Source organism: Phoenix dactylifera, chromosome 6, assembly GCF_051530095.1.
Source record: "Phoenix dactylifera cultivar Ajwa chromosome 6, Ajwa_hap1_PhDact_Kaust_v1.1, whole genome shotgun sequence".
Lineage (NCBI taxonomy): Eukaryota > Viridiplantae > Streptophyta > Magnoliopsida > Arecales > Arecaceae > Phoenix > Phoenix dactylifera.
In genome coordinates, this window is record NC_143195.1 from 34,620,200 (window position 1) to 34,640,830 (window position 20,631).

Sequence of the window (20,631 nt, forward strand, 5' to 3'; positions counted from 1 at the left end):
TTATTTTTTAATATTTTCAAAAAAAATAAAAATGGTGATGCAATTTGAGATCCAGATATATGTAAGTTATAACTATGTGGATAGCCGTTTTTATTAAAAAAAAGAGAAAAGAAAAGAAAAAAAAAGCTTGAGTAGAAGGTAGGCCGGAATGCAGACCGGAACGAGGATGGGCCTTACAACATATTGTGTCGATGTGCGCGCAGTGCGGCCCGATCAAATCTCGCCCGGCCTACGAACAACAACGGGCCCAAGAAATATAAAATTTTGGCATCAATTTAATATTGAATTGATTTAGCAGTTCCTGGTGACCCTACCGAACCCAGTTAATACCTCTCCAGTTTTATTCTTCGCTGAACGTCCGAAAGTTCAACTCTTTTACTCGGTCTTCGAGTAAAAGATTTCAGCGATTGTTAATATACGCACTAAAGCAGCACTCCTCATTCGATTAGCACGTCGTACAGCCTAATGTGAACATTTGTTTATTATTCGATTAACCTTGCCCACGAAGCATGCATTACGTTTGCGGAAGCAGCTGTTTGCTGTTCCATCATTCCACACAAAATCCACATCGTTTCTTTCTTGGTAACTATCATATCGACGACGTGGCCCAGTCTACTTCTCTCCCAAACGCGGCATGAATACACCTACCACCGGTAACTCAAACCCCAAACCCCAAATTCCAAGCCTACCTCGTCCTCTCCCGAGCCCTCGCGGTCTTACTAACCCCGCCGAGTTGACTTCGCCCTCACGCAACCCGGAAGCCAACATGCCCTCCGTCTTAAGTCTTAACCTCACCTCCTCCGCTGGCTTCCCTTATCTCCAGTCTCTCCCGCTCGCCAAGAATCGTGCCCGGGAAACCCCCTATCTTGCTTGAAAATTTCGAGTCCTCAATCCTATTTCCCGTGTTCTCCTCCGTCTCCCCCTTCGTGGACGCGGCCGATGAGTTGGCTGGGGAAGCTCGGGTTAGGGTTCGGGAGCCGCGGGGGGCTCTCGACGGAGGCGTCGTCGGCGATCGCGCAGGGGCCGGACGAGGACGTGCCGGCTCCGGAGCAGGAATTCGCGCAGTTCGGGGCGGGGTGCTTCTGGGGCGTGGAGCTCGCGTTCCAGAGGGTGCCTGGGGTGACCAAGACCGAGGTCGGATACAGCCAGGGGAACCTGCACGAGGTCACCTACGAGGATGTCTGCACCGGGGCCACCAACCACTCCGAGGTCGTCCGGGTCCAGTATGATCCCCGGGAGTGCAAGTACGAGGACCTGCTCGGGGTGTTCTGGGGGCGCCATGACCCCACCACCCTCAATCGTCAGGTAAAGTTTGGATCTTGGATGGGTTTAATTGGTGAAAGTTCGATTGTTAATGGGTCTGATAGGTTCTTTTATTTTTAATCCGTGCTAATAAAAATTCGATTTTACCGAAGATCCGAAAGGTTTATTGCCCTATGACTGATTTCTTTTTACTTGGAGTGCTAATAACTGAAGTGCGAAATCATGAATGGTTGTCATCCCATTCATGGTTTCCTTTTTAACTTGTATACACTAATATTTACTTCTACTTTTGAGAATATGTGTGTGTGTGTGTGTGTGAGAGAGAGAGAGAGAGAGAGAGAGAGAGAGAGACATCTAATGAAGTGTCGAATGCTTATTAGAGGTGGTGCTCTGTAAAGATGTTGCCTCCGTGACATTGCATCATAACATATAGAAGATAATTGATAGGAAACAGATCTGCAACCAAACAGCTCAAATACCTTGCATCCATTCTTTGCATCTTTTCTATTTCTTTCTTCTTGCTCTGTTGTTATTGTTATATCCAAAAGTTGATTAACTATTGCTGCACAAAAACTTGACCCAAGTTTTCATTTTCTCATGATGCATACTCCAATAGTTGCCCCTATTGTTGTTTTTTATATAAACTGGCAATCTACACCAAGCCGACTTTTGTTTGGTACAAATTTAATATCCTCTGTTGGTCGACTATCAGCAATCCTGATATCATCCACTAGAAAACAAAATTCGGGCAACTTAGAATTATTTTCTGTCAAGGCAAGCGATATTCTTAAATTTTCAATATTTTGTAGAAAGTGACTCCTCTAATAACTATGGTCTTAAGCGCTAGACTATATTATGCGAAATCTTCTATTTTTGCAAGCTGCCTTTTTAGAAGCTTGGCAAATTTTAAATAGGAAAAAAAATTGTTGAACTTTCTATTGCATCGTAAGAAGAGAGGAGGCTAATATTCCCAAGGATAAGTCTATGCGGCGCTTTGGAATCATGTCGAGAAAGCTGGATGGAGAATCTATTCGACTGCTAGTTTCTCTTATCATCCAAAACTTCTGCTACATTTGAGGCTACCTATTGTAGGACCAGGTTTGCATTGCTCTCCAATCTTTGGCAAGATCCAACTATTGCTTGAAGACCCATGTTCGGCTCAAAGCTTCAAAGGCTGCCGAGGCACCAATATCCTTTAGGGAGATAGAATTGCAGGTCCAAACTCCCTAGGCTGGAGATATACCTCACCTAGAGGTTTGCTTGTCTAGATAAACTGAAAAAGAAAGTTATACAGAATTAAAACTACTTGGGTGTGGGAAATTAAATCTAAACTAAAGGGTGAAGAAGGACAAATTGCATGACCACTAACTCAGAGTGTTGTGGGGAAGGAACAGGGCGAGAGTTTCCCTTTGTTCCATTATAAAACCCTTGAGGAAAACCAAGTTATTCTATGCCTATAACTAAATGCTGAATTAAACTGTGCAGAAAGCTAAAGGACAAAGGCATAGAATTTCTTGAACATGTTGATGCCTTGGCTGAACCTCTTGAAGCACTTTCAAGTCTTTTTCACTCTCCAACCCAAGCCCCCCCCCCCCCCCCCCCCCCCCTCTCCAAAAAAAAGGGAGGAAGAAATCTTAGTTTTCAGCTGCCTTGAGTAGGCAAGCGTTAGTCTCTTTGCAAAATGTGATTGTGTGAGCTAGCTAGGGCCTACTTGTTGAGACTACTTGATGGTTATGGCCTCTAGGGGGCTGGGGGCTTATATAGTGCTACTGTGGGAGGCTGCACTCGAGCATATCCAATATGGAACCAACAAAAATGTAGTAATATGGAACCAACGGAAAAATAGTAAAATTGTGTCAAATCATGTGAAAAAGACCTAAGGATAAACTTTAGGGAGTTTGATGCAAGTAGAAAAAGTAGTAAAATTGTGCCAAATCATGTGAAAAAGACCTAAGGATAAACTTTAGGGAGTTTGATGCAAGTGAAGCTCGAATCCTAATCTGTTTATAGGGTTTGTGCCCTCAGATCTATATTGGCACTAGGTGAGATGCTGTCTGATGGCTAGAGGACCATAATCAGATTGGACCAGGCTTTTATAGGTCATCATGTTCCATAAGATGGCATCATAACTCCTGTTGAAAGTGTACTGGCAATGGTGTTACCACCTTTAGTTTTCTCTAGTGGGCTTGGACCAAGTCACCCAAAATAATGGATGCAATAGTGCAATCCTTGCACGGTATTGGTTCTCTTTAATAACATTAATGCCCAGGGTGTTGTTATTAGAGGTACCTGGCCTCTCTTTGGAGTGTCAAAATCTGGGGTCTTTACACCCATGTCTCTAATTCATGCATCGCTTCTTAGCGGTCATTGTTAATCTCACATTCCCTAAATAAGGAATCTTGCTACCCTGTTTTGGGAAGAAGGTCCGGTGGTGGCCGGGCCTAGGTGATCCACGACAAGCCGTCGACAGCAGGCGGCAACCAACGGTAGCTGCGGAGGCCAACGAGGAAGGAAAATCGAGAGCATTCTTGGTTTAGCCTGAACAGAGGAAGGAAAAAAAAAACATCTTTGTTAGCTTCGATCGGAGGAACGGGGGAAGGGCTTACCGGCAGGTAGTGGAGATGGAGGTTCTTGGCCAAGGGGTTCGGTCCGGCGGGCTAGCGGCGACAGCATTCGAAACAAGGGGAAGGAGAAAAACAGGGCCGTCGAGAGTCTAGAGAGGAGAGAAAAGGACTTCGGTGGCGGCGCTTGGCCAAGGCGGCACCCCAGTCATCGGAGAAGGAGGAGGAGAAGGTGCTCGGTGGTGGTCCGATGCAGGAGAAGAGGGGGATTTATAGGGAGTTTTCGAACGGATAAGCTCGGGAGTGAGGGGATAAGCTCGCGGCCGTCGCTCCACTGCAATTTTTGTGGAGTTGGCTACGACTCCGTGGCCTGATCTCTTTGAGGAAGACCTCTGTTCTGGTTCTTCCTTTGGCATTGGACTGAAGTCGGTTGGGCTTGTCGACTTCAGTCCAATATGGTCCATTCCGGGCTTGATCTCACAGTTTGTGCCTAGAGGTAGGTACCAGATAATTTTGTCTTCTGTTGTTGAAAAGATTTTGATGTCTCCTAAGGGGGAAGAGGTATTTTGTTTGTGTGCTAACATCGCCAATGCATATATCAAATCTGAAACGAATGTTTGCAGTCAGTTAATATAAAAATAGAAAATAATTGATTGGTACATGGCATTCTATTTTTCTAATAATAATGTCTTGTGTAACTGTGTTATCTGGCGTTCTATGTTGTTTGTACTAACAATTAACCTTTTCATGAAGATCTGATTTTTCTTTTCTCTTTTTATGGGTAATACAAGCATATTTGATGGAATCATGGGTTGCATTATGTCTAGTTTAGCACATGTCATTCATGACAACTCAAGTGTTGTAGTTACAATCAAGAAGTGGATGTATTGAATAGAAGGGCTGCTACTTGGTGTGTCGTAGGAATTATGTAATCATGTTGAAGATTTTGCTGCCTATAATTGTATGCCACATGAAGCTGTTATTGGTTCATTTGGTTCAATATGGAAAAAAATCAAATGGAAAGCAGATTCCTATCGACCTGGGTGCATGAGGTTTCTTCAACAATGCCTTGCATTTTGTGGTCGTGTACTTCTTTTTACAACACAACAGAGTGAAGTCGTGGAAGTTTACCCTGGTCTGAAGTGTAAACCTGTACCTGTCTGATGTTGTTTACATAAGCGCTGCCAGTCCAAGGACTTTATATATGATAATATTATATTTATTATAATAATTTTGTTGGTGGAGTTTTCAGATGAGAGATTAGTTGCAAATATTAGTTAGCTTAAGGGTTGCTTGCACCTAATGTTCTTGTCTTACCAACATATTCGATCCAGTTGGATAACTTCTGCCCTTGATGTCTGTATGCAGGCAAATGATGTTGGTACCCAGTACCGGTCTGGAATATATTTTTATACACCAGAGCAGGAAAAGGCCGCCAAGGAATCTCTTGAGAACCACCAGAAGGTCATGAATAGGAAGATTGTGACAGAAATCCTTCCTGCAAAAAAATTCTACAGGGCCGAGGAGTACCATCAGCAGTACCTGGAGAAAGGTGGGCGCTTTGGTTTTAAACAGTCAGGAGCCAAAGGCTGTAATGACCCTATTCGCTGCTATGGTTAAAAATAAAGGAACCACGAACACCGTTTGCCGCTGCAATACCTGGTCGTTTTGACTAGTTAGATCTATTAAAGTTTTATGTTTCGTATGTAATGTACCTGAGTCTATGGATTGTGTCCTTGTGATGCATTTAGTTTTTGAACACATACGGCTTGTATTTATCCATGCGCATTCTTATGGTCTCGGATGTTACTGTTTGTATAGCATGATTCCACATTTGAGTATGCAGCATGATTCCATACTGAGATGCCACCTTGGAAGGTTGTGGATCAATATCTAGTTTGTCATTACAAAATTGTCTGATGGTTGTTTGAGTTGCTGATTCAGGAGTTCCAATCAATTCTTCAGGGATATGTACTGACTTTAGCTTTGTTGGGCCAACTGTGGTACTGACTGTCCTAGCAAAAAAAGAAACTGTGGTACTGCCCCATCGGTTCTCTTCCAAATCCTTAATAGGGTTATTTCTCCCTTAGAATTCGTCTCGGTTTCCATCAGTCTCATACTACCTTTTTTCCCTGCTAATATAACGATCCTGTGCTTGTCCTCGATGGTACTTTCCAGCTGAACAGCCACAAAAACGTTAAAGCTAGGAGTTCTTTACCGCTCGAAGCATTCTGAATGCCCAAGGTTGATGTTATAAATGCCTTCAACCAAGTCAGCAGAAAACCTCGAGCTTTGACGCCATCTCGGAATCTTTTTGTTGGAGGGAAGTTTATTTATAGTCAGTGCTCTGAAGGAGGGAGCATTTTTCACCAAAAAAAAAGAGAGGAGTGAGCGTGTGTAAAATGAGACTCGTAACAGTATACAAGGAAGTTGTGTTATAATGGTAGAAATGGTGGTTCTATATTTATCACCTCAACCAGATGCAATCCATTGGCACAGTAATGTAGACTCAAAGGTGATCATGCTTGTCAGCTTGTCACAGCTCAGGACGTGACCCAGAAAAAACTAGCTACAATATATTGTTTGAATTTTTTTCAGGCCTAATATAAATATTCAAAATCTATTTAATAATAGTTAATATGGAACTAAATATATGCTCATACGCATCCTCACATACTCTTTCTATTTAAACTCGCCAATCTATAGTCACCTTAATAAGCCCATGGTGCAATATCTCCTGACCCATATGGGGCTGATACCATTTATTACAACTTAGAACTTCATAAAAAAAAAAGACTATTTGAAATATATTATTTAGATTTTTTGGTTTTATATAAATACCAAAGATCTATCTAGCACATAGCCGATGTGAGACTAAATAGACATGGATCCTTACAATGCTAATTTATTAGGCCTTAATATTCAAAAGCTTAATAAATTAATAACGTTTTATTCTGGATCCATCTGGAGCATTCATGCTTCATAACTCGGCATAGATGTTCGAATCCCTATCAGATGATGCCTCCACTTTGGTAACTTACTGCTGAATGCCACCAAATCTTCTAATAGAAAAACAATGAGATAAGCAGCAGGCCAGCATGTTATTAATAATAAGCATGCATATTAAAATGACAATCACGCAATGCACCAATATGATGAGTTCAATACGCATCCAGATTTTGAAATCCACGCTTCGACCAGTAACAGGGACTGATAAAAGCTTAAAGTCAAAACTGAAATTCCATCAACTGGAAATTAAAATATACAACTAGACCCTGAATTTTTTTGCAAACTAAGCAGCCACCGTCATCTACTCATAAATCCAAGGGTGGAGGTTGCTCTCCCAGTTTGCGATGCCTTCAGGGAACCACAAAGCAATCTCCTTCCTTGCACTCTCAATTGAGTCACTCCCATGAATAACATTCCTGTACCAGAATATATGATCCCTATGTCAGATAGCTTTTATAGACCGAGATATAAAAATTGTAAGAATGTAAATCAATAAGCATTTACGATAAAAAAGAAAACACCATATAAAGATAGAGTGCATAGTTGACGGGAAACTTCCTAGTACAGTGTTTGGAAACATGCATTGCCGCTGCTTCTCATAACATCCAAGGAAAAGAAACTATTTCCAAACTGCAGTATCTTATCACCAAATGCCAACTGCAACCTCTTTGCATAAGCATCGATTAAATTACGGAGAAGCATTTTTAATATGGTCCTACAAAGTGTAGTAACATAAAACAGCATAATAGTTATAGTGCTGCTAGGGTTTGCAACCTGTGGGTATCGTTGGCTAAAAGTTTTCAGACGCCAACTTGACTATAGCAACGGCCAGAAGGTGTAGCAAACACGAAATGTACTAGCTCAAAAACCACAATGTGCACCAAAATGGATCAATTTAAAATGTAGTTAATAGCAACATACAAACTGTTCTGCAAAATGGATAAATGCAGGCAATAGCTTGGTACCTAGCAGATCAATATGTGTAACTTTTGAGGGACTCCGTACAATTATTCTCATATTACAACTTAAGAACTAATAATTGTTATATAAAATGGGAAAGAACATAAAAGATGAGGTCAGCAAATTTAGAGATGTCATTGAAAATCCTTGAAAAAACTGAATAAGCATCATGGAAAGCATACTGCAACATACATGGTTGGTGCAGGAACGAGAGAAAATAAGAGATTTCCAAACATACAGAATCTATCATTTCCTTTTACACCAACTATTCCTTTCTTCTCCTTCAGTCAGCTAGCTTCAAAGCTATAGAGAACACAATACGTAATCACGATATGGGAGGTATATAGGAGTGAGATCATGATAAGATGAGATGATGGGTCTTGTAATGATGCAATGAAGAGATGCCCGAAATGTGCAAAATGTCCATGATGGGGGAAAAAACCCTTCCCGCTCTCTTCCTAATCTTAAGCACAGCTCTAGATATAAAAGAAACATGCGACAAGGTGCGTCTCCAAGTGCTTTAAGCAGTACCTATCAAGCAGCATTAACCAGGAGGCAGACAATATTTTTTAGGAGTCAAGCCATACCCATGGTGAAATTTACCTCATTACGGCCAATCATACAATAATTACATAAGTTAACCATATTCAAGCTCCCATGCACCATTAACACTCTCGAGAAACAAGAATAGATACAAGCTTCTATTGTCACACAAGAAATACGAGAACCACCCATACAAGGTTACCTACATATGCAAATTGGATAATCAGACTGCATATAAGCAATGGAAGATTCATGACCAATAATACTGACACCACACCACCTTGCAGATGAAAACACTAACCAGAATAGAATTGTTGTCAAAAATAACACATCATAATGCTCCATAAAACAAAATTCAATATATTAAATACATGATATTTATAATATATAACCAATTGTTATGAACTGCTAATCTGAGGGAAACCAAACTTAATTTAAATCAAGAATCAATAAACAACATAGCTATCTAAGTTATCATAACCCTGATGCTAACCTATCGTCATCATGGATTACCCCTAAAAGAGAGAACCATACGGTTCTTACATTATTGTGCTTTCTAGCAGACTGTGATATGGCTTGAAGTTGATTGAATTATAAAAGAACAAATGGTCACCTGCCGATCTCAATGGCGAAATCTCCACGGATGGTGCCCGGGGCAGACTCTGCAGGGTTGGTGGCCCCGATGATCTTGCGGCCGGTCACGACCACATTCTTTCCCTCCCACACCATCGCGACCACAGGGCCGGATATGATGTACTCCACCAGCCCAGGAAAGAAGGGCTTCGAGGAGAGATCGGCATAGTGCTTCTCAGCAAAGGAGCGCTCCACGGCCATAAGCTTCAAGCCTAAAACAAGAAACCCAAGGCATCAAGATTCAACCTTTCTCCTTTAAACAACCAAAAACACACTAAACAAAATAGCTATAAAAAAATCCCATGAAAAATTACCTTTCAGATAGAAACCCTTCTTCTCAAATCGGCTAATGATCTCACCAACCTGATCAACAAATTATATATAAAAATTGACCAAAAAAGTTCTTTTCTATGAACGCAACAAGGAAAAGACCGTTCAATCCGATACCATAATCGATGAGGTGGATAAAATCGGAACTTTTCTACCAGCACTTGCACATCTAAATACGAGAAAAATAAGCAAAAAAAATCGGGAAGAAGAAATCAAAAGGGGAATAGTTACCAGTCCTCGCTGGACGCCATCGGGCTTGATCATGATAAAGGTCTGCTCCATATCCGAATCCTTTCGTTTCCCCTGCGACGGCGCTCAGAAGAACAAGAGCCCTCCGCTAGTCTACTTGGGAAATGGAAAGCGGAAGGCTGTGAAGGAGCGAGAAAAAACCCCCAGACCCCACCTGGCCGGCATCGCGGGCAAGTATATTACGACAACATTCCTCGGATTTCCAATCCAGCGGTCGAGACAGCCTGGTAGAATGGGCCGCCGGATCCCATTGCATGAAACTCTATAATGGTTATCATTATTTTATTTTTTGATACAGCTATCATTATTTTATAAATGTACTTGGTTGAAGCCGGTTGCATGAAGAGTCTACAATGGTTACCATTATTTTAGTTAAAATTATGATTTTTTTCACGATGGTATTTTAAAGAGAATACAAACGCAAGTAACGGCCGTCAGTAGCGCGTTATAACGGCCGTTTAGTATATAACAGTAAAGTTATAACGCCTGGGCCTGGCACCACGACGACCGTGCGCTCACCGGCGGATTCGACGGCACGCGGTCCTGCTTTATAAATAGGGAGAGGCGGCGAGCCGAGCGAAGGGAAGAGAGAAAGCGAGAGAGCGGGGGTAGGGTTTTAGGGTCTTGGGCCTGGGTCGATGGCGACGACGAAACCGGCCTCGAATGAGAAATCGTCCGGATTTTTTTGTAACTACGGTCAGCCTTCTTTCACTTTCTTGAATCCATATCCGTCTGGATCGATCGATCGATCGTTCGTTCCCATTAGGGTTGGTTGCTGAGCGGCGTGTGAATTTGTTGCAGGCTGGGATGTGATGCTAGGAACCATCGCTGCCTTCTATGTAATCATGGTTCCCTACACCAAGGTTGAAGAGAGTTTCAACGTTCAGGCACGTTTCCGAACCCTTGATTTCCGTTCTCAGATTTTATCTTTCTATCGATAGTGTAGCATAGAGATTCCTATGTGAGATCCGAACGCATTGTGGTGCAATAGAATGACGACGAACGCTTTCTTTCGCAAATCCACGGGTTGGGCTGGGGTGGGGGGCGGGGGTGAGGAAAGCCTCTTTTGTTTCTTGTCCTCGCTTACGCCAAGGGCAAGAAAATCTGGTATCTGATCCATAGTTGTTCCACTTTAAGGCTCATTGGATACCGATCGTTTCCTTTTTCTATTCTAAACCTAATCAACTCTTCAGTCGATATTAACTGTTCAAATAAGTGAGAACTGAGAACAATTTGACATCAATAAAGAAACAATTTCTCTATAGATTTTTTAGGTATTCTAAGAAAAACCCTCATTAGTGGTGATCAGCTATTTCTTGATACTGCTCATGGGGATGCATTTGCAAGGGAAAAATCAAGAAGTCATACGGACTTCTGCAAAGTAGCTTCTGTGCAGTCAAGCCATCAACCACTGATGTTGCCGTTTCCTTGAGAACCCATAGACGGCAAAACTCTCTTAATATCCTTCTCCAAATCTGTGCTTGTTCCAGATAATATGAACTTATTGAAGATTTATCGATAGTTGATTGGTGTAAATACTTCTGTTCGATTGTTTTTTCCTGAAATAAGTGAGACCACTGTTCTTGAACTGCAACCTAGTTCCATCATTTGTTCTCTTGTTAAACCATCAAAATCCCACACAATAACTTGACAAAATGGGAGAAACAAGAAAACATCCATAAAGACTTCCTATACACTGTTAAACAAGACAATGAGCCAACAGTTTTTTTGCATATCTGTCCTTCGGGAGGAAATACCAGTTTTAATCATAACTAGCTTTGTGTTAGAGACAAGTAAATGTATTTCCTACAAGGGAAAATTAATGAAATAATGCTTTTTATCAGAATCTAAAAGTTGAAATATTAACTAATTCGTATCTTTTACTTGTCCTAAACTTTGTGCATAATTTGCTTATATTGCTTCCCCCTTTAAATATCTTTTTTAATGTCAAATAAACCATCCACATCCTTTTTGAAAGAAAGGCTCGAAGTTTCTTTGTTTGCTAATAATTTTACAGTGTTGTTTTTTTTAGTACATGAATTAGAATTGTAGATTGCGAATCCACCTTTAATCATCATTATTTTGGCATGCGATTTGAAGATGAATATTCCAACTGGTGCTTGTATTTGTTCGTTCATCAGTTTTTCAAGTGATCCATTTGTGGAATGCAGTGCTTTTTTTTTCTCAGAAAAAAAAAATGATGCAAAACCAATGAGTTCAGGGTCCATTGGTACAATATGATGTCAGTAGAAAAGCAGTTGCTTAAATCCTCATAGATTCTTTTATGTCTGTTCTGCTGCTGTAGTTGAGTCTTCTTACAGTATATCTGATGTATTTGTTCGCATGTGCTATTTCCTTCCTTTTTTATGAACCTTTCATCGGTAATAGGGTTCTATTGTACTTCCCTGACTGCTGCTATGGCAAGGTTGTCTCTATCTGTTCCCCACCTCTTTCCTTACTAATGAAACAACATTTTTAACTATTTAGCTTTTGTGTACATATCCTCCTCTATCGGATTTACTTTTCTTGTCTTATTATACTCACAGTCAACATTTCAGTTAGATGATGCTTTATTTTTCTTTGTTTAGGCAATGCATGATATGCTTTACCATCACCGTCACATTAAGAATGTAAGTTTCCCGCACACATTTTGCTTGCCAGATATTTGAGATCCTTAATGTGGTATTAATTAGTTTTGTATTTTGCTTGTAGCAGTACGACCATTTGGATTTTCCTGGTGTTGTTCCTCGCACTTTTATGGGTAAATTCTCTGCCCTTTTTGAAATGCGGTATTGCATGGTGGTTTGAGCATGCCTGAAAATACAGTGCTTTAATGAAGCTTTCCTTTTTTCTTTTACATGTTTAGGGCAGAAAACTTTATTTGTTTATGCACTGCTTTTGTATATTAACATTACTGCCTATTCTTCAATGTGGTTATACTATGAATAACATGGTTATATTATGATGATTTTGCAATTTTCAATTGCAAAATAGTTTTGATGCAAATATTTGGCCGGTCAAGTTTCTTGTTTAGTTACTAACCATTTCAGTTCTTTCTGTAAGTTGTATGGGAATCAAAATGTCCTAAACACAGAGCATCACATATTAATCCTATTTCTGCTAGCAGTTGATTTGCTCTCTCTCTCTCTCTCTCTCTCTAATACTTGTACCTTCATATCTTTTCACTGGGTCAGCCAAAACCTGATTGCTAGTTTTCTACATTTTAGTAGAATCGCTCAGGCCGGACTACATTATTCTATCATTGCTATGGTTACTTAATTGTAACCATAGGCAATTAAACTCATCATGATCATCATCATCGCTGCCAGTCTTTCCTTCTGTAGGCTACCTCCTCCTCTGCTACCGCCTACCGACTTCTTTATATCCTTTTTCCCAACCTCCATCCATTCCTCCTTCGGATTTTCTCCTCTTTCTTGATTCTCAAACAGAAATCTAAGCCCCACTTGCTAAAGCAACCTCATTATTGTCTTCATTGCACATTCTCATGCCATCTGGCTTATTGTGAATTCCCTTTATTATTGCAAGAAACCATCAAATTCTCAGTAGTATAAGGGGCTTAAGACCCACAATAGACTTTTTCCTTTTAAAGATCTTTGTTTTCTCTCAAAGCTTTATGAAACATATCAGTTATAGGAGGAAACATACATAAAAGTGCATCAAATTATTAGCTGGATAACTTTAATGGATATCCAATTTCGCTTGTTTTATTCACTATGGTAATGATATTCCAATTGGACAACTGAGAAGTGATGCTTATTTTGATTGGACTTACCCTTTGTTGAACTGCATGGTGCTTAATTGAACCTATGTTGGTTGACCCATGTTTCCAGTTACAAAAATGTGGTCTCAATCTTGTTCACTCTGTGTGAGTGTTGTTCCTATTTAATAGGAAATTGTGGGCCTTTTAAGAGCATTATATAATTATATTATCTGCTTTTAGGTAAAGTCAAGCATCCCTTGGCAAATGGAATATGTATATAGCAAATTAGTCCACTCGACATCTTTCTGGAAATGATCAAGCAGTGCATGCTCTTGGGATTGTTGATCCCAGGTTGCATTCCGCATACTAAATTGGATGTGCTTTCAGGAATGTTGGCTTTAAGCACATTCTTTTCAACTTTCAAGGGTTTGGAAAGTAGCCAAAGTTGTCTACTATGTGAATTTTGGCATTTGGCTTTAAGCACATTCTTTTTGGCTTAACAGAGCTTGACCAGGTTCACATGTGCTGTGCAGTGCGATGAAAAGTTTATTTGATGTGCTATAGCTAAGATTGATCACAACTACTAAACAAAACACTTACTGTGTTTCTATTTGCTGATTTGGTTGGATGAAATTGGCTGATAGAGTTAGGAATAGACCCTTTCAGGTTTTGTTTTGGCTTAAACTTTGCCTAATCTAACATTGATTTGCATGGATAATGCCTTTTAGATGATAACTTATTTTGTCAAAGTTTTGAATACTCAGTTTTGGTCAGGCTGACTGACTTCAGGTTTTGACAATATCACTTTGAATTCTGGAGTTCTAACAAAAAATTGTTTTAAGTTCAAAAAGAAAAGTCATATTTAATGATGGAACAACCTTGGTTATTTACTATCATCATGTTAGGGTTTTGCTGTAGTTCTTTATGAACATCTAAGTGATGCTGGGGCTCTCTGTGAATTACACCTTGTGAGTACAAGTCAAAGTTTATATCGAGTTTCTTTTTTTGCACAAACAGTTGGTGTGCTGCGATGTTATAGACTGAAGGGTTCTTTTCTCCTATGTGGACAAAGCCTTTAGAAGCACCTTTTGTCTGCAAATGCAACAATACCTTAAAGTGGCTTTAATCCTCTGTAAAGGCAAGGACAGCTCTGTTACCTGAAGAGAACACCTCAGAAGCTATAGGTGTATTTTTAAAATGAGATTATCATTAAGGGTGAACATTTGGCATGCAGATGTTTTCTTGAGCTCAGCCTGCAGCTCTGATATATTGTTTTGAGATCAACATGGGTAGCTTGGTTCGAGTTACATGTATTGATAATTATCAACTCTTTTGTATGTTTCTTAATTTATGAATACCCTCATAGATCTCTTTGTATGTTTTATTTGTTTTTTAAAAAATATGTGTCATATTGGTTGTCATTGGTGTTTTATTTAAGAGAACTGTAGGGTAACCTTCCTAAGATTATAACTTAAGATGGGCTTTTGGTGTCAGTTCTTCATTATGTTGCTAAAATTTAGGAACTGCCACCCAGGTGCTTCTCTCGTATCAATTTGCCATCATTGCTGGTGCTACTGATGTATTTTCATGTAGGAAAAACTCAAGTCTTAATGATGTTTACATTATATAGTTCTGTCATCCAGGTGCACTTCTTGCATCGATTTTGGCATCACCAGTGGTGTTCCTTATGCAGTGTTTACACATGCCAAAGGTTTACAGTCTCATTGCAGGTATTTCATTTCGTGTATAGAAATGAAGCATTTTCAGCACATAATATCCATAAATCTGCATACTATATAGACTATAGAGAGGCTTAAATGAATCATTTAGCATTACAATAGATGCATTACATTGAAAGCTATTGAAACTGGGTTGCAATTCTCATGATGCTGTATGTATTGAAAATCTAATGTCTATCTTATTTGGTAGTTTATGTCTTGTAGCAGCCTATTATGGTGGCACACTACCATCTAAGGAAACTTTGTTGCTATTTTGTAATCCCTTTTCTTGTCAACTCTGCTTGAATTCATTACTCTATAACATACACAAACGCATACATACATACATACATACATACATATACACACATATGTACATACGTGCTACTATGATTCAGATTCAACATTAAGTTTATAAGTTATAATTGCCTGCTCCAGTTCTGTTATGCAACAGAAATTATTAAAGGTGGGCCTTTCGCTCTGCCTATTAAACCTTGTCAATCCTAAGCTGGTTTCTGACTAAGCTTAGTGGTTTGGCAGAAGTACCCACAAGCCTGGCTTGTTATAAGCCCTTGTCGTCGTCGTCGTCGTCATCATGCTTCTAGACAAATACCCATCTGATATATGACAGCGCATTTTCTTAGACTTTGTTATCTCTGATTTTATTCCCCTCCACAAGAACTTGATGGATTTTGATCCTGCAGCTTGTGCCATACTAATGAAGCCCGTGGCTGCATGGGGCAAGGTGTGTTCAAAAGTGTACTGGTAAAGTATGTGGAGGCCTGACATGTTAATGGCTGAGATTGAAGTGTAATACTTTTGTAGCAATTTCTCGATGAGTGAATTTAATTTGTGCCATTATTAAGAAAAGACATAGAAGTTTGAATGCACAAGGGGTTTGTTTGTAGGGTTACATCTGACAACTGTTTTTAACTTCTGTATTTTAATATGTAAGGGTTACATCTGACAGCTGTTTTTAACTTCTTCTGTACTTTAATATGTAACGACAATCTATAAACAATCTCCAAACCATTACTCAAAAAGAAAAGAAAAGAAAAGTGGATGATTGAATGTGAAACAATTGCATATGAAAGTGGTTTTTAGGTATTAAGGTTTTAACTAATCTTCAATAAAGGGCTTATCAAGGTTTACCTTGCTTCATGTTCAAGGTGAATTTTTCAAGATATTCATGTAAATTATCAATATAGGTGTGTGAACTGAGGCATAAACATCGCATGGAAGGGGCCAAGCAAGATACTTGCCTTGCACCTTTTTTCTATAGGAACCACATGTTTGGTTTCAAGTACATTAACAAGCAATGTTAGTGTAACTTGAGTCTTAATTATATGAGATGTTTTATCTAGATGCAGGCACCAAATATAATTATGGAGCATGTTGTTTTACACTTCACATAAGCACTAAGACATGGTCATACTGAATAAAATTGAACATCTACGTGGCAAAATTTGTTTTAAGAATTCAGTGTGACTGGGGCATGAGACATGAGAGTATATGCTTCATTACCTGACTTGCTTTTCATTTTTATATAAATTTACATGAATCTCATGCCTTGTGCCTCAAGATTAATGCCATGACTTATTGATATTGAAGGGCTTGCATAGCACATGTTTTATATGGCAGCAGTTCCAGCCTTCATTTCTTAACTTTATATTGCTCAATTTCTTCTCAAATCAATTCATGTGATGATACATTTAATCAGCAGGACTTTAAGCTGTCATTATTTGTTTACAAATGATCTATCATGTTACGGAAAACTCCGTCATTTTTATTATTCTCACTTTGCCCATATAAAAGATTATAAAATCAACTAAAAATATTAGAAGTTTAAAGAAAATCATTACTATTATGTCTGTTATATGTTGGTTTTGCTCTCGGAAAATACCATGTAGCTATGGAGATCAGTTGCAAATAAGTTCTTATTACTTTATTCAATGCTTGTATAAATAATCTTTGGATTCTGAAGGAACTCTTAGATAATTTTTCTATTTAGAAATGATTCAAAAATAGATGGGTACTAGGTGTTAATCTATGCATGTTCTTCTGTATCAACACAAGGATTATGAAGTTAGAATGAGGTAGGTTGTTTAGGCATGTTTGTATTGCTTAAAAAGTGCTTTGGGACTTTTAAAGAAAAAAGCACTTCTTCAAAGAAAAGGTGTTTGGTAACATTGTTTGAAAAGTGCTTCCACAAGAAAAAGAAGTCAAAAAAGTCCTTTTAGGGGAAGTTGGAAAACCAAGCTTTTGGTTTCTCCATCACTTTTTATAAATCAGAAGCAACACCAAGCATGCCCTTAGATTAGCATTGGTTCTTTTCAGATGGATTGGTTGTGCTTTTTTTGCTAGTGGGGGTTAGGCTTGTGAGTAACAAAGATAGAGAACAAGAGTAACTCATTGAAGCAAGTAGTCAAGTAAGTCCCGACGAGATGTTTTGCGGGATACCAAGATGGGGTACAATCCCAAGTGTCGGGACAAGACCATCTGGTCATCGTCTCAGCATCCTGATTGGTACGTCCTGAAACATCTCCTGTCTCAAGTGTCGGGACGGGGCAGGACAACGACACATCTCGTTTCATGAGAATACCAAGATAGTCCTGTTCCATAGGATTTAAAAACCTTGCATTGAAGTACAAGTGTTATTTTCACTTTCCCCCTTTTTCTGTTTGGGTTGAAAATTTGATTTGTTAATCTCATAAATTCTTATAAACTGCCTCGAAATCTTTGGTCTTTACAAATATGGTGCACTCATCACTCGTTGTACAACAAGAATGTTACCATACATAAGTAAAAAATCAACTTCCTTTCCATTTCCATAAGCATTGAAATTATGTTATTCTTTTGATGTTTCTGTAGGCACAGTCAAGTTAATAGGAGGAGCTAGTGTTCATCCTAAAGTACAATTTTTATTTATGATAATTGGACAATAAATTATCAATGCTAACCAAACTCTTACCAAATATATTAGTTTGGATTTATAAAGTTTGTAAGTGTTGTAGCCTGAAGGACATCAAGTTCCTTATGATATCTCGTCACCGTAATATCACATGGTTTATACTTCAAACCAAGGCTTGCTGAATTGATACTGTGACCCATACTAGTTAGGTACCTGATCGATATGATATAATACATACCGTACTGACATATGGTAGGCAAGAGTGTATTGGTCAGGTGTCAGTTCAGCCAAAGGTCCATTTTTCTATTTCTTATGTTTTTGGTTTTTTAACTTTCTTAAAGATGTTTGAACTTAAATGTAGGGTTTCTTTAAGTCTTTTTTGTTATATGTTTCAATTTTTCAGTCATAATGGTTTTGGGGTACAGGTTGTGGTATGCAAAATTAATAAATTCAATGAGATAAATTAATAAACTATAGCTTGAAAATACTTATATCAAATAAATATAAATTACAACAGATACTTTTGTTTAGTCTTGTGCGGAATGTCCATTCTGTAATTTTGTTTTCTAATATGTACATTATTTTTTAACAAAAAATATTTTTTATCAAAAATAAAATGAGCAACAAAAAATAAAAATTCGGCATCAGTGTGTAGATCTCACTAAGATCAACAACATATAACAAAATCTTGTCAAAATATAAAATTTTGGATGATTTCCTCTCATTTTTCTATTTTTCAGCTATTTTTTGTGCATGAAAAGGATAAAAGAGAAGAAGTGAGGAGAAATTTGCTCTCTCTAGCTTGATTCTAACATGAATCGGGCTCCCCTACACCCTCTCCCTCTCTTCCTCCTCACTCACATCGTCCAAAACACTCAAAATGACGGGAGAAATGTTTAAGAGACCCCTTTTCTCCCTTGCTATCAGTTCTCAAGCCCGAACCTGCAGGTACCAGTCAGAATCGCTCAAAACCTTGCAGAGCCGCTACCCTGAATTGAGAGGCCATGCCGGCTAGTTTCCTGGCCGGTTCAGTATGACATGCCCTATCTGCGTGGTTCAGGATGGTTCAACATTCCATGGACTCTAAACTCCTAAAGCTTCTATATGGATGAGAAAATGGTTTTTTATCTTTTGCATTTGTTCTTTATTTCTAACTGTTAGCCCCCTTGTTTTTAGCTAGGCAATTTTTTGTACCAAATGCCAGGTCCCTCACATTCTATAACATTTTATCTTATTGATGATCTCTTGAACATATGTGAAAATTTACATGAATGGGTTCAAATATGCTCAAATATAAAAACGTTTAGTATTGTCCATTAAACAATTTTTAGCTTAAACTCTATCGTATTTCTTTCTGCTTGTTGCATTTGGAACACGTGACTGAGTTATGTTTTGTTTCCAACTGTAGTTCGACTGGTGTTAGGTTGCATCATATTGTCGACACTACGATTTTTTCGCATTCAGGTATACCTTTCATCATTCTTATCTAAGTTCTGCATTCCCTAACAAGATATGGTTATTTATTTAAAGTCCATAATCTCTTCCTTTTCATATTTGGTGCTTCAGTACTTATCTTCCTCATTTCATAGATGCATCTATTTTTTTGTTATTCTGGTTTTAAAGATTCATGATACAGTTTCTGTAGAACGGGAAAAAACTTTTGACTTCTTATCCAATATTTCTACCAAGTTTTGTCTATGGAGGGTAATGATCATGTTGAAATTGTGTAAGGGCATCTAGTCTGTCAAATGTGACAACATAAGTACTAGCTCTACATGTTTTGACTTGGGCCATTTTATCATTAAAATAATTATGCACAGTATGTGAATTCTCGCTGTGTGCGCTCAAGTGGCAATATTCTGCAATGCTTGATGGCATGGAATTCTTATTCGACCTTAATTGTTATAATCTTGAATATATTAAATTGAGGTTATATTTATAATTAAAAGATTGAGTTCAATGTAGTTTTATAGAAAAATCATAGTTCTCAATAAGCTTTGATGGCCATCATATCCCCTTGTGAAGTTATTTTTCTTTAAACTTTAGATCAAGATGAATAGGTGGGAATAAATAATAGACACTCATTTCATATGATACATTATCTCAGCTGATCAGGTCATCCAAGAACTTAAATTGAAACATAAGGGACATCATATGTAGCTAAGACTGTAAAGGGTTTTGTGTTGCATTTTTGTCTCCTAAGTGCTCTTGTGATGGGAATGATGTTGCTAAAAATTCTGAATCCTTTTCTTCTTTGGATGAATTCTGTGAAACCTCTTTTTCGTCTTTCGTCTTCTTAAGCTAAAGATCTAAAGTCTGAATTTAGACTTAAACCTAGCTTCATGGTATCTGTTAGAAGCCTGCCTTTTCTCTTGCCTCTACAGTTAAATTCTCTCTCTCTCTCTCTCTCTCTCTCTCTCTCTTCTATGGCTTTCTTCTTCTAAGGGCTACCTTATGCTAGTTTCTGCAATGTGCTCATCTTTTTACCTACCTACTTCTGGAGGGTTCGAACGTAGGCAATAAAAATAGGAAAGCCAGACAAATAAGAAATAGAGGGGAGCTTTAAGAATTGACATTTATTGCTTTTGTTCTTAGATTAGATGGATAACTGTATGGACAGGGAATTTTGGAAAGGAAAGGGATGAAAAAGAGAGAACCTTCAGGTGAAGGAGAGGCAGGGAGCTATGGTGCAATGGTGGCCTGTAATTGATGATTTTGTTTTTAGACCCTTTC

At 38.7% G+C, this 20,631-nt stretch overlaps 3 protein-coding genes across 22 annotated transcripts in view; 2 read left to right on the forward strand and 1 right to left on the reverse strand.

Annotated features, from left to right (window-relative positions):
• Nucleotides 1–747: 747 nt before the first annotated feature.
• On the forward strand, nucleotides 748–5,665 carry LOC103704601 (peptide methionine sulfoxide reductase-like). The gene is made up of 2 exons (XM_008787953.6): nucleotides 748–1,305; nucleotides 5,193–5,665. The coding sequence occupies exons 1-2, from the start codon at nucleotides 940–942 to the stop codon at nucleotides 5,442–5,444; spliced, it is 618 nt and encodes a 205-aa protein (XP_008786175.4). The 5' UTR covers nucleotides 748–939; the 3' UTR covers nucleotides 5,445–5,665.
• Nucleotides 5,666–6,925: 1,260 nt separating this feature from the next.
• Nucleotides 6,926–9,761, reverse strand: LOC103704602 (nucleoside diphosphate kinase B). Its single transcript, XM_008787954.6, has 4 exons — nucleotides 9,531–9,761; nucleotides 9,284–9,332; nucleotides 8,950–9,181; nucleotides 6,926–7,249 (listed from the first exon to the last, which is right to left on the reverse strand). The coding sequence occupies exons 1-4, from the start codon at nucleotides 9,579–9,581 to the stop codon at nucleotides 7,135–7,137; spliced, it is 447 nt and encodes a 148-aa protein (XP_008786176.1). The 5' UTR covers nucleotides 9,582–9,761; the 3' UTR covers nucleotides 6,926–7,134.
• A 277-nt stretch (nucleotides 9,762–10,038) lies between these two features.
• The window catches only part of ALG12 (homolog of asparagine-linked glycosylation 12), a 44,898-nt gene continuing 34,305 nt past the window's right edge, over nucleotides 10,039–20,631 (forward strand). For 8 of the 20 annotated variants that reach the window (XR_003385127.4, XR_003385129.4, XR_016395599.1 and 5 more), the window contains exons 1-6: nucleotides 10,039–10,244; nucleotides 10,350–10,435; nucleotides 12,137–12,178; nucleotides 12,261–12,309; nucleotides 14,913–14,999; nucleotides 19,307–19,362. Coding sequence is in view for 7 of the 20 variants with exons in the window: in XM_088723870.2 (XP_088579996.2) it covers nucleotides 10,187–10,244; nucleotides 10,350–10,435; nucleotides 12,137–12,178; nucleotides 12,261–12,309; nucleotides 14,913–14,999; nucleotides 19,307–19,362 (378 nt within the window). In the remaining 13 variants the exon portion in view is untranslated. Of the gene's footprint in view, nucleotides 10,245–10,349; nucleotides 10,436–12,136; nucleotides 12,179–12,260; nucleotides 12,310–14,912; nucleotides 15,000–15,617; nucleotides 15,798–19,306; nucleotides 19,363–20,631 lie in introns of those variants that run through there. The other 12 variants (XR_003385128.4, XR_003385130.4, XR_016395600.1 and 9 more) reach the window with 4 other exon arrangements.